This window comes from Callorhinchus milii, unplaced genomic scaffold (genome assembly GCF_018977255.1).
Source record: "Callorhinchus milii isolate IMCB2004 unplaced genomic scaffold, IMCB_Cmil_1.0 Scaffold1, whole genome shotgun sequence".
NCBI lineage: Eukaryota > Metazoa > Chordata > Chondrichthyes > Chimaeriformes > Callorhinchidae > Callorhinchus > Callorhinchus milii.
In genome coordinates, this window is record NW_024704742.1 from 83,861,904 (window position 1) to 83,880,937 (window position 19,034).

Genomic DNA, 19,034 nt, shown 5'->3' on the forward strand with positions numbered 1-19,034 from the left:
TCGGCGGTATACATACATGCAGTGTGGTGTGTACATATATACAATGTACGGGTCGTGGTGTTAAACACATATATAGTGATTTATTGTGTGGAGACTGCATACATATGAATCATGAGATGTGTGTGTTTTTGTGTGTGTGGATGCTTAGGATGATATAAGCACCTGCTGCATGGATTTGCCATATAAGATGTTGCATGCTAGTTTTTTTTAACACATTTGATTTATTTACACTAAGTATGTAACAAATCTAACCTGGGAGGGATTTCAGAGCTGACGCGGAAACCAGCTTTTGAATTTAATACAAAGTTGCATCGTTTTGTGGTTTATCAGTTGAGATAATGTCATGAAGTTGTAGTTTTTTTTTAAAAAAGTGCCAGTTGTGGGAGTTTCCTCTTTTGCTGTTTTGTTTATCAAAGAATATCATTAAGTGGAATATCTAATAAGTAAGTATTTGAGAGTCACAGACTGGAATAATGGTGAAGTTCTCCTGTCTAGTACACATTGTGAAGGGTCAATCTTTTTGTATTGAACTGTAGTAATTTGATTATGCCATCTATATACATTTGACCTTGTTAGGCTGACACATCACTCCATTTTAGTGCTGGGGAACCGCTTCATGCCATCCTTCAGATGAATTGTTAAACCGAGGTCTCATCTGCCTGTTCAGGTGGACCTTAAAGATCTCTTGGCACTACTTGAAAAGAGAAGTGAATATCTCCTGGCGTCCTGGCCATCCTCCATCCAAAATTGGTTAGTTACTTCATAGCTGTTTATGGGATGTTGCTGTGCATAAATTGGCAGCCACTTTTGCCCTATAAATACAGTCACTGTACTTTATAGTAAAATCCTGTGAATTGCTTTGAGATGTTTTGACAGTTTGATAAGGTGCTATATCAAATGCAAGGTTTACCTTGCAGCTTCATTAGCCTTTTGCAAAAGGTTATATATATATATAAAATCAAATAAGGTGCTATATCAAACACAATGATTATTATAACAGTTTCCAAATGAAAACTTGTGGTTTGTTTTGCAGTGTGTGCAGTAATTTAATATAGTACAATTCAGGATAATGGTGTATAGTGGTTTTAGTGCTTTTTTGACCTTTGAAATTGCATATCAGTGAGGTTTCTGGAAAACTAGTCAGTTACCTGCTGTATACTTGATCAATTGATAATTGCTGGTTGCACTCATACAAAATCCACTGTTATGACAGTGTTGATAAACATTGATCTTATTCATTTGGCAATTGATTTTTTTTCCACTTCGTAGTTTCCAAAAAGTGTGCTCTGAACCTTGCGTAGTACAATGATGTTAGTCACTCCCAGTGTAGAGAAAATTGATATTCAATTCCATTTGTAAGGAGCTATCTTCGTTGAGAGCGTCCCCTCTGTGAATCACAGAATTTGATGCAAAGTATTACTATAACTCATTTTGGTTGAAAAAAAGATATTCTTTTAAACGGGAGATTGGACTTATTTTACAGAATTATACCTATACAGTTGTTTACTCTGGTTTATTTTAAAAACAAACTAATTTGTTTGTCATGGCGACATTGTTAACTTGATTCACATCAACAACAACAACAACAAAATTACATTTGTATAGCGCCTTTCATGTCAGGATGGCGTCCCAAGGCTCTTGACAGACAGAGTTCCAGACTCGAGCTGGGGGTCGGGATCGAGGAGGGTGGAGGGCAGGTGGGGAAGCAGGGTGATTAAAAGCACGGTCGAAGAAGATGGTCTTGAGATGGGTCTTGAAGGAGGCAAGGGAGGGGGCAAGGCGGAGGGATTGCGGGATGGAGTTCCAGAGGGCGGGGGCAGAGTGTCAGAAGGCCCGCCCGCCAACTGTGGGGCGAACGAGATGGGACATAAAACAGATCGGAGGGAGTGAGCAGGATGGTAGTGGGCAGGAGGTCATAGAGGTAGGAGGGATCAAGACCATGGAGGGCTTTGAAGGTGAGGACCAGGATCTTGAACTGTATCCTCTGTGTGAGGGGAAGCCAATGGAATCAGGCGATGGGGTGATAGGGTCACGGGGCCTGGTGCGGAAGAGGACGTGGGCTGCAGAGTTCTGGATGATCTGCAGTCTATGGAGGGAGGAGGTGGGGGTGCCGACAAGAAAGGAGTTTGGTAGTCAAGCCTCGATGTAATTAAAGCGTGTATGAGGGTTTTGGCGGCTTCCGGTGTGAGACAGTGGCGGAGTCGGGCGATGTTGCGGAGGTGGGGGAAGGTAGAGCGGGACATGGCACAGACTGGCTTAGTAATGTGGAGTGTGCAACCATGGATGGTGATGCTGTCGGTGCCTGAGGTGTGGAGACACTGACGGGAGCCAATCAATTTGGTAAGGACCGCAAGATTGTTGTTTTTGGCTAAGAAGACCATGTGAATTTAGTTTATTTCATTTTCTGCAATTCAGGGGACTTCCAAGATATCAGAAAGAGTTGAATAAAGTGAGTGATATTTTAGCTGTCTCGTCTTCCTAGATAGAGTATTTCTCTTCACAGGAGTTACCTTCTGTCACTGATCCAGTTTAATTGTAGGGACATTTTTCATATTATTAATTGTTGCTAGCATAGCAGTTCTACTTGATTTCTGGTTTGGACCTCTACCATACAGAAGTTTGGTGCATAATTGCACACTGTTCTGAAGTAGTTTGCTCCTAGGTTCAATTCAAAATAGACAATCCAGACGGTCCTACTTGGCTCCCGTCATTGCCTCCTCACCTCAATTGCTGATCTTATCAAGCTCTCCGGTAGCTCATTTCAAATCACAGAACATGTGCAGAACCATGACATTTTCTTGAACCTTCAACTCTTTCAGACCTTTCAATAAGGTTCTGGCACCAAGTCCGTTTACTCCAATCTCCACAGGATTAACAAACTATTTTATTATATAATTATTTAGATAATTATTTAATGCAGTACATTTTGTTATGAAAATATATTTAATAAAGCTAGATATGCTGGTAATCCACAACAGGTCAATCTGCATCTGAAAAGAAAAATAGCTTGATTTTCAGGCATGACTTTTGCCATGAGTAGAAAAACTGAGTGACCCTAATATAGGTCACACGATCCCACGATTGATTTGGGTAAAGAAGGTCCTTTGACCCATCTGATCTCACCCTTCCAGAACCACCACCCGTCCCATGGAGTCCTGTAGCTCAGTGGTTAGAGCACTCGCTTTGCAAGTGAGAGACCTGAGTTTATTTCCAGGCAGGTCAGGGCGAAACCTTGGGCAAGTTTCCTTACTCCACACAGAGCCTAATAATAATCCCTCCAAATCCAAAAACAATAATAAATTGGTCATTTTCAATCTACGACTGTTTGTGGGACATTGCTGTGCGCAATTGGCTGCCGCGTTCGCCCACAAATATACAGTCAATTCACTTTGCAGTGTGTTCTGTGAAGCGCTTTGGGACGTCCTCCTGACGTGAAAAGCGCTATATCAAATGCAAGGATTATTATTATTATTATTATTCTCCTTCTCACTTAAATCCTAGAACCCTGAAGATAGTTTTCTTCCTGTTCTCTCCCTCTCCATTGCTGCTGGAACTGAGATGAACCAATTCTAGGATCAAACCAGGGATCCTTTTGGCTCTATATTCCACTGCATTCACTGACTAAGGCATGAGGGTGGGTAATAGTTAGTAGTGGGTACTTTAATGGCTTTGGTGTAGCACACCTCTCATTCCCCTTTTGTTCCGTATTACAGTAAAACTTGCATAAGTCTTATCTTCCACGTGTATGCGACACCCAAATCTATTTCTCCTCCTCCGCGATTCCTAGTCCACTGACGTCCTGTCAGCTTGTCTGACGGATATCAAGGCCTGGATGAGTGCAAATTTCCTGCAGCTGAATGTTGGCTAGGCGGAAGCCATACTCTTTGGCTCCCGTTAACGTCTTACCTCCCGGGGGTCTGAACTCCTCAGCTTCTCTGGTCTCTCCCTCAGACTTATGTGAGTTTTACTTTATTTTGTGAAGGTTATTTTTCATGATAGGGTACAGCCCACTGTTGAACTTCACCCAAGTCACCATTCTTCATTTAGGACAGTGAATTCTACTGCAGGAGGCATTAACAACCAAGGCTGATCCTGTCTTCATTTGATTTCCAGGGATGCACATTTTTCAGCACTAGTCACTGGATGGTAATCAGCAGCCGTGACGTAAGGACTTTCCTTCCCCAACCAAGAATTGTTGAGATCATTTTAGCGCTCTCTCACTCTCTTGTTTGCGGCCAGGTAGCTAATGAGGTTACTGCTCCAAATTGTTCACCCTTGTTACTTCTCGGCTCCAGGTACAGTGGAGCACCATCTCCACATTAATAGAAGCCGGCTCAGTTGCAGTATGGAAACAGTGGATATGCATGCATCTCTCTGTCTTCCTCTTTTCTCTCTCTCTCTCTTCTCTCATTGGATTAGAAATTGTTCACAGTCCCACTCTATTAAATTGCTATCCTACAAACCTGCATCTATGAGTACAACTTTAAAAAAAAATCTGTTATCTCAGCTAACTTGACTTCCACATGAAAATCCATTGCAGATAGCTGTGTATGGAGATTGTTGGCTCCCAGGTGTTCTATAGCACATCATCCTACATTATTATTTTGTTATATTTAAATGTATTGCACAGGCTGCTTTCCCAGGACCTCAAGAGCTGTGGAACGTATCTTCCTGAAAGCAGTTTCTGACTGTGATATGACTGTATTGCATTGTCAGTTTTCCACTCCTTTACATTGTAGTACATTGCTCAAAGTTCTTCATATGAACTAATAAAGTTAATTTTGTTATGCTATTTGACTCGGAGGGGAGTGGTAGGCAAAAGAGAACATCAAAGGAGAACATCAGAGCAATTGGTTACCACGTTTCGCCCGACAAAATGAGTCAGTTCACTTTACAGTATATTCTGTGAAGAGCTATGAGACATCTCAATGGTGTGATAAGGTGCTGTGTCAAATGCAAGGATCATTATTATTATTATAACTGAGCCCAATTTCTGCCCTCCATGTGGAGTTCCTCCAGGGTCTTCATTTTGCCTCTTGCAGTTTTATTTTGTCTCCTCTTATAACGTGTGTTAAGACTGCACAAATTTTTCTTACCAAATCCTAATTGCAAATAATCCTATATAAATGCATTCATTTCCAAATATGGGTATAAATCCTGATTTAACCATTAAATATTTAGCAGTTTTGCTTTATATAATTATTGAGGCATGATTTGGATTAATTTAATCACAGTAGTGTAATTACTTATCCCCCCGTTCCATAGTATACTATGGTCTTTGTATTTTCCTCCTTTAATTTTAACTTCCATGTACATTAAAGTAAGGTCTCTGGTAAGACAGCACCAATGTAACTTTCCAAAACAAATTCTTCCTTGTTTCTCCATCTTCCTGTTTGCATCACTCAAAGTCTATGGAAGGGAATATATAATAGTATTGCCGCAGTGATATTTAACTAATAGAAAAGTTGTACCAAGGCCACAACATTTGAATGTTACGTAACTCTTAATTCATTACGACAACTTCAATAATAATTGTCTGATGCCTTTATCAATGACAAGTTTTCAATTAACAGTACTTCCTATAGTATTGAACCCAAACTCAAAATGTTTTCAAGAGACAAAACCTTGTTTGGAGGGGTTAATTTTTACTGCTTTTTGTTTTTCTATAGTTTCAGTGGACACAGTTTAAAATTCTTCATGGGCAATGTTATGATTTACTACAGTCCTTCTGGTATCACTATTATCAGCTTGAGACTTAATCTGTTTGAGACTCCAAAATTTCACATTTTCCCAAGAATTTCTCCCTTCATTAAACTTGAGAAAATAATTATGTGCCTGGACATATCTATCACTAAATATTGAAATAAGCTTTCATCTCAAACTTATTGCTAGATTTTCACCTAAATTGTTTGTTCCTGTTTCTGGAAAAACTAGCAGTCAAGAAATAATCAATAGGTGAATTGTGTCTGTAAAAGTTCTGCATTTCACTTAGTACCTTAATATTGTGAGACTCGACAATGGGCTTCCAATCAGATATATTCTATAATATTCACACATACCATTTGTGATATATTGATCTATTGTTCAGCTCCTGTTTTCAATAACAAGAGAAGGGTGTTTGTCCTCTTGTCCTGGCCAGCAATCCCTCAAACCAAATCATTCATTCTCTTCATGGCTGTTTTCCCATTGAAGGAAAATCAAAGTGATTCAAAGTAATTGTTGCATTGAGAACATTCATTTTAAATGTTTAGATATAAAGTCGATGAACCATTATTCCAACAAAATTTATAAATAAATACTGGGATTTTATTATTGGTATTAAGTACCACATTTAATCTGTTTTCTTTGGCCTTTCCCATGTTTTACCTATTCTTTCGATTACATTTAGATTTTTTTGATATTCTTGCTGTGTCAGCATTTTTTACCATTAAACACTCTTGTGGCCGACCATTTGAGTTTTAAAAGATTCCTTCTGGAATATAGTTGTCGTGCAGGGAAGTGCCAACACAAGTACTGTATTAGGTATTTGATATGTGTGCCAGTAACCAAACCTTGCATTATAATTTTCTATGCCAACTGGCAATCTTTCTGGTATCATTGAACCAATCCTAACTGAGAATACAATGATTAACTGAGGATAATTTTTACTGTTAACATGAATTTAAGAAATTCACACTTTCCAAAATTTCAATTAATTTCTCTGCTTGTGCTTGGGACTTAATTATTCCTGCTACCACTGATATTTTGGAATCCCCTCCTTCCCTTTATGTTGGGGAATTCAATCAAGTCACTCTATTTCCATAATACAAGGTAACTTTAATGTTATACATGATTGTACTTGGAACTATTCCCTGACCAGGATTGCTTTTTCCCCACCTCCATCCCATTGCCCGTTTCTGTTCCTGTCTCACAATCGATGCAGCCCAAACCCTCGTCCATTGGACTACTCCATACACAAAATTCAATTAAACCAAAACTCCGCCGCTCGGATATTCACCCGAACAAAACTCCAGTCACACCAGTCCTTGCCAGGCTCCACTAGTTCCCAATTACCAAACAGATCAATTTCAAGATCGTCTCACTTGTTTTCAAATCACTTCATGCCCTTGCAACCTCACTACCTATCCGATCTGCTTAACCCCCATTCCACCACCGGCTGCCTCCGCTCAGCTGCATCCGGCCACATAATATTACGGACCAATAAGCCTAGGTTTCAAAGCCAGTCCAACCCTGGGTTATTAACATTATGAAGAGGAATGCATTAAGTACATGCATCCTGCATGACAGCATTTAAACTTAATGTTAGTAGCTTGCCAGTTTTCAGTGCTTTGTCAAAAATCCCAAGGAACTGGTCAGCTTTGATCGATTGGTCAAAAGAACTGTTAATGTTGACTGGACACTAATGGGCCATCGGTACCATCTGGGCTGGTGTGTGTGACGAATGGTTTATCTTCAAATTGGAATTTTCTCAACGATAAGCATCACTGTGAAGTCACTCTTCAAAGGTTGGAATGCATATTCTGTACAAGGGTAAAGAGGTCTGAAACAACAACAACAAGATTACATTTGTATAGCACCTTTCACATCGAACATGAAGGACTATTTAATCCTGAAGCTTTCTTGAAGCTCGATTTAGTACAAGATTACAAATTGGACATGTTGGGTGAATCATACTGGTCCCCTTGCTCCTTGGATCATTTAGTAAAAGAACAATGTGGTATAGCTAATATATCATTTCCTACAACTTAATATGGACAAGATAGAGCCATCCTCTTTGACTCCTGCAAATGTCTCCTCACTTTTGGCACTGACCTCCTCAACCTCCCTGGTCCCTCTCTCAAACTCACCAAATCAAGTGTGCAACCTCGGCGTCCGGTTCAGTCCTCAGCTTTTCTTTCTCCCTCGCATTAGTCCCTGACCGAGGGTGCTTTTCTTCCCCTATGTCATATCACCTGCTCTTCTCTTCCCCCTTCCCATCTCACATGATCTCTGCATCGTCACCTGCAACAAACTCGCAACGTACATCACCCCAGAACTCGCCAGGCTCCATTGGCTTCTTTGTCTCCCAGCAGATAAATTTCATCCTCACACATCAATCACTCTCTATCTCCTTCTACCAAATTACTCTGCTCGCCCCTTCCACTCTGTTAACTCGGGCTTGTTGTGAGCCCTTGATCTCTCTGTGTCACCATCAGCAACCGAACTTTCAGATTCTGTGCTCCTAACTTCTGGAACTCCCTCTCCCCTTTCCCCCTCTCTATCTGTCCTACCGTAAAATGTATCTATTTGACCATATCAGTGGTCGTCTCTCCTGCCTGCTTGTTATTGCAAAGTGCTCCAAGAAGTCCTACATGAAGTAACAACAACAACAAAACGTCGGGAGGATGATCCAAGGTGCTGGACAGTCAGTGTTTTGGACCCGAGCTGGGGGTCAGGATCTGGGAGGGTTGAGGGTAGTGGGGGAAGGAGGGTGATCGAAGTTAAGGTCGAAGAGGAGAGTCTTGAGACAGATCTTGAAGGAGGCAAGGACGGGGGTGGGGAGGCCAGGGAGAGGGACTGCGGGATGGAGTTCCAGAGGGTGGGGGCAGAGTAGCTGAAGGTCTGCCCGCCAGTGGTGGGGTGGGTGAGGTAGGGGATGTGAAGCAGGCCGGAGGGAGCGGGCAGGTTGGTAGGGGAGTCAGATTTTGAGTTGAGTGAACCACCTTGAATGTGCTACATCTGCCCAGTAGAAGACCACAATTGCCCTTAATGTCCCTAAGGAGAGATGAAATGGATTAGTTTCCTGCTCCTGATGGTTATCTATTGACTATTGAGGTGTGTGGGTTAGGACAGAATGGATTAAGCATTGATGGCCATCGGTTAAATTCATTACTGACGCGTGCTGCACATCGAATGTGGTTGCTTTTCAGAGCTAGAAAAAGTTCCTGCTATGTTTGAACACACTATACACTACACAGTTGCCAGAATGAGGAAGGGCACTGTAACAAAAGAATGGGAGCTGATGCAAGGTTGGTGTTCGATAAACTACCATATGGACTGGAGGTCAGTGAAGAGGAAATGAGGGAAGGACAGAGTTTAGTTGGGCAGTGATACACTTGCTGTGTTTTGCTCCTACTGAGTGACTCGGCTGTAAACAGCTATGGATTATTAGCTTTGTATTGAATATAATGAATTATACATCAAAACTTCTCATGTTTCACATTTTTTGGTAACGAATGACTAATTTGTGACCAGCAAAGTCCCAAAACAACCATGGAGTGTGACAAATTTTTCTGGAAGATAGTTTGCTAGGACACTGGAGAGAAACACTTTTTGAACAGTACCATGAGATCTTTAATGGCCACTCGAACAGGCAGTTGGACCTTGGGTAAAAATTGCATTGGAAGGACTCTTGACTGCAAGTGCTGCATTGCAGTTTAACCTAAGACTATGAGCTCAAAGTCCCAAAGCGGGGCTTAAAACCACAATCTTATAACTCCGAGGCAAGAGCTCAACCATCTGAACCAGACTGTTGTTATCTGACTTCTGTTTCTTGCACAATTTTACTGTTTAAATTAATGCCAAAAGTGAATGAATAAATCAAAAGCTGACTTCTAAAGGGTAGTGTAAGTTGTATTAAACATATTTACAGTATTCTATTTTTTAGGTTCCATAATGTCAGATCGCATGTTGGATTTTTTAAAGAAATGGTGCATTCCCTACTTCTGAACCATAAATCGTACAACTTTATGCTTCAGAAGTAGGGAATCCATTGTAAGGATTGGGAATTCTATGTTTTGACATGAAATAATAATCTTTGCATTTGATTTAACACCTGCCTGAGCTTCACTTCACAAGAAATTACTGGCAAGTACTTGTAGGGAAATGAGACAGGTAATTACCTATAACAATGCCCCACAAATAGCCATGAAGTAAATGACCAATTTATGTAGAGAATTGCGGGCCAGAATATTGGTAGAAACTACCTTTCGTTTTTTTTGTCATGGGACCTTTAACATTTGCTTGAATAGGTAGTGGGACCTTAGTTTAGCATTTCATACAGCATCTCTCTGATGAAGAACCTAGACTGTGAGTTCAAAGTACCAATGTGGGGCTTGAGCCCCACACCACCACTTTCCAACCCAGAGGTGTACTAGTATTAGTAAATGATACTAACTGAACCAAGCTAAATTGTGCTTTTTTTCATCACTGCAGTAACAATTTACATTATGCAGAAGAGCACCCTCTACTTTTATATTTCCCATATAAACTTTTCTCTAGGACCTTTGAGGTTGGTAGTTCGAAGTCTTTGATTAAGACAGTTTTGTGGTGTTCACTTTGAGGTTGCTAAATCAGACCAAATGGTCTATTTTCTGAGTTTAAGGGGCCGAGTGGATCTCCATAAAATTTTTTCAACATAGTGTGTATGTTGTTATCTTATATTCTGCCCACAATAATAATAATCCTTGCATTTGATATAGTTCCCTATCATCTCATTGAGATGTCTCAAAGTGCTTCGCAGGATATACTATAAAGTAGATTGTTCTTCCTATAATTGCCTTTGTTGCTCATTGATTCATTTCCATAAAATGGTGGTATTACCAATAACCTTATTTAGTAAGATGGCAGATGTACTGAGGGAAACAAAAGCAGGCTTCAGCTTTCTAAAAAAGCAATCCATGTCTTGAATCGTGAGCTTGTCTCACAGAATATATCCATTTCTTGTATTAATCGTATCAAGTTCCACCAGCACAGACACCTGTTCAAATGAACCTTACCTGTAAGTTAGTCGTTTAACCTTTTGAATTTTATGTGAATTTTCAACTCAAAACATCTGCACCATCTGAACTCAACCTGACTTATTTTGTTCCCACATACGTCATTCACTCTACGAGATAAATTCTGCAAGTACCCATCGGGCTTCTTCATGTTTTCAGTTTCTAGCTAAGCGATGGCAAAATTCTCAAGCCGGGCAATTAAAACATTGTTTATAGAACTGCCACATTTGCAACTTAAAAGTGTCAACAACAGTTTCTTTTTATAGTTCTCGTTTAATGTCTCTAGTAAAGGGGCACTGATTATTTCACTTCAATTGTGATATTGCTTTAATCCAAATGATTTTAGCTTATCAAATCCCCTCAGTTGCTGCTTTCCTTTTCAAGCAGAGTTCATCCTCTCACTGAAGATACCTGTTTGGTTGCTTCTAGAATATCTTGTTGGCACAGAGAAGTTGAGCCAAATGTCTGTTTCCGTACCATATCATTCTGTGTAACTCTTTGTTCCAACTGTGAAAGGGGACTTAGAGCAGTCTTTACTTTGGTTGCAAACATTCTGCTGTATGAAGTGGATTTGAGAACATTTAAGAAAGTGATTGCTGATGGAGATTGAATGGTAGAGTGCACAAAAGTTCCCATTTGCCTCTGGAACCAAGGTTGTCAGGGGAAAAAAATCGTCTTTAAGAGAGATGTATGTGTCAGCCTGGCTCAGTTGATCTCCTGCCTCTGAGTCAGAAGGTTGTGGGATCAAGACCCATTAGGACTTGGAACAAATGTAATGTCTACTGACACTCCAATGTTGGAGGTGGGCCACATTGATGGAGTTGCCATCCTACGAATGAGACATTAAATCGTGGTCCCAGGTACCTGTTCAAATGGAATTTAACAATTCCTTGGCTTTATTCAAAAGAGAAGGGAGTTTTTCTCAGTGTCCTGACCAGCAACCCCCAGATAAAATTGGTCATTCATTTCATAGCTGTTTGTGGAATATTGATCTGAACAAACTGGTTCAGACACAAAATACACATTTAATCCACTTTACAGTATATAATGTGAAGCATTCGAGGTGTCTACAACATGATGAAACCCTGTATCAAATGCAAGGGTTATTATTTTGAAAATCCATAAAAATAGAAAATGTGGAGGACCCTATACTTGGAAATGGTTCTGATAATCCTTTGATTCTGCTTCAGAATCGGAATAGAATCATGTTGCCAATTAAGCTTGTTTTGTCTGAAATAATGGTTGAGCTGGAGTTTATGCAAAACTGATTGAATTATACTGAAACTTGGTACATTTTAGTCAACATTTCATACATTGGACTGTCCCCAAATATGCTTTATTCATATTTTTCTACTTGCATTTTGTTTGTCTCCTGTATTTTTAGTTTCTGTCATATATATTTTGTATGTTTTGCCCACTGAAGCGCTTTGAGACATTGTGACACGTGATAAGCCCCTATATCAAATGCTAGGGTTATTATTATCATAACCTGTAAAGCACGAGTTTATTGTATTTGTGGAAACTAATACAGTATGTGTTTTGGTATACATTCTTTGGGTTCTGAAATTTAGTAGGATTTGGAAAGATTTGAAAGTTTTCTTTGGTGCAAGAAAAATCGAGTTTGGTAGGATACTGGTGAAACAGCAACATTGAGATTTGGCTGCTCCAGCCTTGTATAGTTCCCAATTTATTCAGATGATTGGAATTTCCCTCCTTGAGCTTATTGTTCGTCTCATGGATGCTTCTCTTTTTAATTTTGATACCAAGTATTTATTTACTCTACAAAAACATTCCATTTCCATGCAAGCTATAAAAGTGGAATGTGAAGTGCATTTGAGCAGTCTCAATCTAGTTCCAATATTATACACAACTCCACAACATAAATCTGTTCATACTTTTCACTGATTGCCATTTCTCAGGGAGGTTAAGGATGGTTGGTTTGGGGAATGGAAGCATTGGCACTGTTGTACTATACTACAGCTGAAGTAAGTTAAACCTTTTGAGCAGCATGGATAAGCATACTCGGTTGGACAATTTGTTGAAGGTTGTCTGCTGACAGCCCTACTTTACTATCATAGCCAAGATATAACCTACCAATCATCAGAGTATGGACTTTTTATTGTATTGCAAACCTGGCGTTTAAAGGAAAATGAAAACGGAGTAGGAGGACGAAGAGCCAAATGACCTCTTTCTGTGCTACAAATTTCTAAGAAGAGTAAATAGGCTTTAAAGTTTGAAACAAAGTTTTAAGTGCAGGTTCAAAGTAAAAACAGGGAGAAAAATAAGGGATAGGAAACCATTGCATTGAATGCAGATGAAGTATTCACATTTTTATTTCAGCTTTAAGGTCTTATTTAAGTAGTGAACATATGGTATTATTTGAATATCGATTAATTTGTTAGAGGGGTTTTCGATGTAAGGTGAAAGCTTAGAAATTGGTCAGGCTATGGAGAAAGGAGTTTCTATAGATCTGCTGGCAGTCTTAGGATTAAAATGTTTTTGTATTAGTATATTGTTCAATGTCCTTTGACATCCAGCTGGCCAAAGGACAGCTGATGCAGGAGTGCTTGATGAGTGGACTGGGTTCGTGAAATGAAAGTGTTCCATTCTGTGATCCGTCACTCACCTTGCTGAGCATTTAAAAATGTACAACATACAACAGGACAGGGAACGTCAAAGTGTATTTCTATTTCTTTAAATTATAATTGTTTTAACACTGCTGTTTCTTGAATCAAGACAGTCACTGATGTGATAAAGCTCTTTCTTATAAGGCGCATTGCTTGTTCATTATTGCCTAATTATATCCTTGAGTTCTCTTCCATGTGGGCTATTATGTGGTCTGTGTAATATTATGTACGATGTTCTCCTGCAAAATAAGGTGACTCGGGTGTGTGTAAGTAAGTGAATAGTCAAAAATTGCTGCCTCGGGCTACAGAAAGTCTGTTGAAATATTCTCAGCCTCAAAAATAGTTCATAGAAGAGCTTGTAAAGCTCTCTGAGATGTTATCGTTTTTGAAAGAAGCTATATAAAAAGTTGTGTTCTTGTCAGACACTATTGCTCATGGTAAAACACTAGTTCATAAGTAGTCCTGCAGCTAATTGTCACACCTCATGATTTCCCTGGCTGAGATTAGCAAACACAGTCTATTTCAACAATCTGGGTGGTTTAGTACCACATTTCATCATGGTATATTTACATATTTTCTGAACCATCGAGAAAGCCTCCTTTGTCCCTATTTTACGTGCAAGATTTTTTTGTCTGTTAGCTTTCCTGTTCTATGTACAATCATATCATATTTGTCTCTTTAAATTCTTGCTGTGTTTGTGACTTTTGGTAGCTATGAAAACAAATAAACTGGCAATAAACTGAAGTGTTTCACCTAACCAGTGAGGAGAATGGTGAACTAGCTCTGATAAATGAGTAGCGAGCATACATAAAGCATAAATGGTTTGAGAGGACAGAAGAACAGAAAATAGACTTTGCATTTTCTCCTAATTTTCTTTGCTCCCTTGAAGGTGTCTGATTTATTTTTGCTTGTACTACTGTTATATTCCATGAATACTGGGAATCCTTTTAATTCCTTGTCCAAACAGCTATTTTCATTGTGTTTGGGAGTGGGTGTTGGCAGTTTGGGGGATTCAACTTTAGGTGCATCATAGCCAAGTCTAGTTTTGCCCATAAAAGGGTACCTTCCAGAGGGAGATTCCTGGATAGCAATTGAACCAGAGTAGGAACCCTGTCGATTGCAGCTTCCTGACCCAGTGCCTCAAATGCTTTCTTCTGCAATCAACTAGCTCAAGAACCTGTGACATTTTATGTGTGGCCTAATGTAGATACTTTTTGAATTGGGATAGTAATTTTCTTACTGTGAAAATTGTGTTTTCATAGAGGTAGAACATGTATGTTAAAGAATTGCAGAGCTGCACATTATACAAATGCCTTTGATGACTGGAAAATGGAATGAAGATGCTTGTGTTTTTCTCTATCATTGGTTATTTTCTTTTGTATGTTTTTAGGGCATTAAGAGAGAAAACATCGATAGCAGTAACTTCAAAGGGCCGTTATGGTCTGGAGGAGGAGAGGGCGACAGTATGTACCTCTACCCGTCGGCGATCTCTGCCCCGGAACCTGGGTGGTCTGACGACAGGAGTTACTGAGTCCATCATGATTCAGGCTTTAAGACAAGAAGAACAACAGCGAGCAAGGGAAGAAAAGAGGTGAGATGACTGGTAGCACTTTCCAACTGAACTATTTTAGCATAAAAGATGGAGTGGATAAATGCCTTATTCAGAAGAGTATCGCTTATACTTTTAGTATGGCGTAATTTGTAGGGTAGTGTAATTATGAATGATATATTGTGGACTGGTAATACAGAGGTGTTAGCACTTGTCTTAGTAGGAAAATTCAGACCATACTGATGCCATATAAATTTCCTCACAAACCTGAGCAGGGTTCTGAGCCCAACAATTCTTATGATCCAAAGATTATCTGTAATTTGATGCTAAATTGAAACCCATTGAGAGAAGTTACAAGAATAATTATGGAATATTACAATGGTCAAGTAAGGGTTTTCATTCAGTTTTATTAGAATTACAGTGTTGAAGTATTGGCTGTGCTATACCAATCTAGGCTCATCGTACTTCTTAACCTCTCTGCCGCCTTTGACACTCTCGATATTCGCCGCCTTTGACACTCTCGATATTCTATTCTCCACCGCCTTTCCTCTCAGCTCCACCTTCACGGTTGCCTTTGCCTGGTTTCATTCTTGCCTGGCCTAACGTCTCCACTTCATATTTGCCAATGGCTTCTCCTTCCACTGCACTGTCACATGCAGTGTTCCTTCTGGCTCTATCCTTGGTCCTCTCTGAGATGTCATTCGTAGGCATGGAGTTAACTTCTACATGTATGTGGATGACACCCAACCCTATTCATCTCAGGCACTGACAGCATCACTATATATGGATGCACACTTCACCTCACAAAGTCAGTGAGGAACCTTGGTGTCTTGTTCGACTCACAGCTGTCCTGTAAACCCGTGCCTTGACCTGTTCAGCTTTCTTCCAACTTTGTAACATTGCCCACCTCCACCATTACCTCTCCCCTTGGGCCACTGAGACTCTAATCCATACTTCTATCTTATTATTATTATTATCTTGTCAGGCTTGATTGCAGCAACTCTTTGCTCCCAGACTTCCCACCTCCACAATCTGCAAACCACTTAGAACTCTGTGCGCTCTCCCGCATTAGGCTTTGCGAGTTTATCGCCTCCATCCATGCCGAGCTCCACTGGCTCCCAATCCCCCAGAGGATCGAGTTCAGTATCTTCATACTCACTTCAAAATCCAATCAAAGTCTTGTCGCACACAACTTCTGTGACCTTCTAAAACCCGCCCTACCATGGGCAGTCGGGCCTCCAGCCCTTCTTCCCCCACTCTCGGAACTCCATCTCGGAGTCCCTTCGCCTCGCCCCCTTACCTTGCCTCCTTCAAGGTCCACCTCAAGACCTTCCTCTTCGACCGCACCTTCGGTCATCTTCCCGGCCCCACCCTTCCCGAATCCAGCCCCAGCTTGGATGCAAACCCTTGACTGTCTGGTGCCTTGGATTTCCTTCCTACGTGAGAGGTGTTATATAAATGCAATTTCTTGTTGTTGACAATGTTCAATGCTGACACTGGGTGGAAATTATTCCCATTCTCCTTCATTAGTTTCTTTCACATTGACAAGAATGTGTTCACCAACATATCTATTGCTTTGCTTTGACTGTACTGTTTTGGGAATTTCCATGATTTTACCACAAAACGTGCAATATAAATCGGGTTGAGTTGGCATGAATTTTGCTGGCAAGTATCCTTGGCTGCAGGGTAAATGTGATGGCTGTGAATTCACAATTTGCTTACCGGTTTCCTTTAAAAATCTCAGGCAGTCAATTGAACCATTCTGGAACCTTTAAGAGACATTTTTATTGTTGAAGAGCAAATCCCATGGCCAGTTCTTCATAATAACCACGATACAAATACCCAATTTCTGCAGAACACAGTGTACACAGTGTAAAGATATGTGCACCTGTCGAACTAGGACCATTTGTGGAGTCCTGTAACTTAGTGATTAGAGCACTCGCCTCACAAGCAAGAGGACCCCGGTTCTCTTCCTGGGCAGGACAAAATGTTGAGCAACTTTCCTTACTGGACATGCCCCTATTTACCTAGCAGTAAGTTGGAAACGGTTGTTAGTCGATTGGCGAATCGCTTTTCCGGGGGTAATAATCCCTTCAAAAATAATAATAATGTGGTCACTCAATCCACGATTGTTTGATGGACACTGCTGTGCGCAATTGGCTGTGGCATTTTGCACAGAATGTACAATCAATTCACCTTACAGTATGTTCGGTGAATCGCTTTGAGATGCCTTGAAGACGTGATAAGGTGAAATATCAAATGCAAGGATTATTATTATACCAGTTAGTGCTTTAGCTCACAGAATTGAGGGGATGTCTACACCTCAAAGCTCAGTTGACATGTTAAACATGCTGATCAATCATTAAAAGTTAATTGAATTAATATGGGACCTACCTGCCTTTGTTTTGCCAGGAGTGCCTCCTTGGAGGCAGATCAGCTACAGAATATCTCCTCTTGTTCCTCTTGGAATATGTATTTTAGACATGATGCTCATTATATCGACCTTACAAGTGAAAGACTGAATAAATTCATTGGGAATTTAACCTGGAATATTCTGGTCACCTTTCTAGTGTTTGACAGTGCTTGGAAAAATGTTATTGCATAAAACTTTCATTGAATATCACAGTTTAAACTGTCCCCGGATAGTGATAAATTCTTTGTAATTTCACATATTTCATCGTGTGGGTGCCACCGAGTCCAGGTACCTTCCATACTTGTTTTTTACTGAATATCATCACGTCTGAATAAGGCATCTTATTAGACATTGTAAAAACTTTCTTTCATGTCAGCTCGAACTTTTCAAGTAGTCAGGCAGCATCTATGGAGAAAGGAAAGTGAGTCAACATTTTGGATCCACAACTCTTTGTCAGAACTTCATCAGGTTCTGACAAAGGGTCGTGGACCCAAAACGTTGACTCACTTTCCTTTCACCATAGATGCTGCCTGACCTGCTGAGCGTTCCCAGCGACTTCTGTTTTTGTATCAGATTTCCAGCATCTGCAGCATTTTGCATTTTGAACTATTGAAATGTTGTTTTGAAGTTATGTATCACTTTTTTTTATGGGTTTTAACTTTGCAGTCTTAACAAAATTGATGGACATATTTATAAAAGTTTTCAGTGTTTGCCAATTGGCTATGATCACGAAGGTGCAATATTTGTTGAGTATGAGAACAAAGCTGAGTATAGTTCCATAGAGCCCTGATAGTGAGGATTGGCAGGCTGGACAGCAATCGGGGAGGGGGTTGCCGCATTGCACAGTTTTCGCGAAGGGGGGATGGGATTCGCTGATTAATGATGAGGAGCAGCAACTCTGACTGATTTTGTTCCCATAGCTTTCTGGTGGCGAGGCAACATTTAGCAGTCTTTCCTGCTACTCAGTTATGAATGGCAAGCTACAGTGCCTGAGAACGTCAGGGTCTGTATGGCTCCATCGCACACCAGGCTGTGGCTTTACAAACAAAACCATACGAAGAGAAGCTTAGTCTGCTAATTAAAAAAAACTCATCATGCCCTTCAGAGCCAGTGCTTCTCTACTCGACACCTTCCCAGATGATCCAGTTGAGAATTAATGTGCCATCTGGGGAAACCATCACTATCGCACTGTGCAGTTGTACAGATTTATGTCTGTCTTATTGGGTGTCAGAAAAAACAGTTGAAATTAGTTTTTTCCTAACATTTAGGAGGATAATATAAGATACACTGCTCTGTTTTATATTTTAATTGCTGATCGCGAGGTACTAGCTATTTTATTAGAATTGAAAACATCTCTTGCCGTGAATTGCCCTTATTCTGAGCAGCTCAATAAACAGACACGGAAGGGAAAAAGCTGCTATAAAAGCTCATTAGTGCCATATTTGCCAGTTTTAATGCCTTAGAAACTGCATACTAAGGAGGTACACAAAACAATGGGGCATTTTGGGTTTCTTCTGAAGCAGATTGCATTTGTTAATTTTGTGCTTCATCAAATGTCATACATTTCCCAATTTGAGAAAGTTGAGTTCTATTTTTAATAACTTAGGGCAGTGATGGGCAAAAGATTAGAGGGGCTTGACACTGTCAGGTGGTGGGAGGGGTTTTACGGCAGAGAAGTAAATAAAATA

The 19,034-nt window shown here is 40.2% G+C and overlaps 1 protein-coding gene across 1 annotated transcript in view; it reads left to right on the plus strand.

Annotated features, from left to right (window-relative positions):
• Positions 1–8,636: 8,636 nt before the first annotated feature.
• LOC103187157 (uncharacterized protein KIAA2026) overlaps positions 8,637–19,034 on the plus strand; it is a 34,190-nt gene continuing 23,792 nt past the window's right edge. The window contains exons 1-2 of the mRNA XM_042332593.1: positions 8,637–9,008; positions 14,775–14,975. Coding sequence (XP_042188527.1) covers positions 8,992–9,008; positions 14,775–14,975 — 218 coding nt within the window. The 5' untranslated portion in view covers positions 8,637–8,991. The remainder of the gene's footprint in view (positions 9,009–14,774; positions 14,976–19,034) is intronic.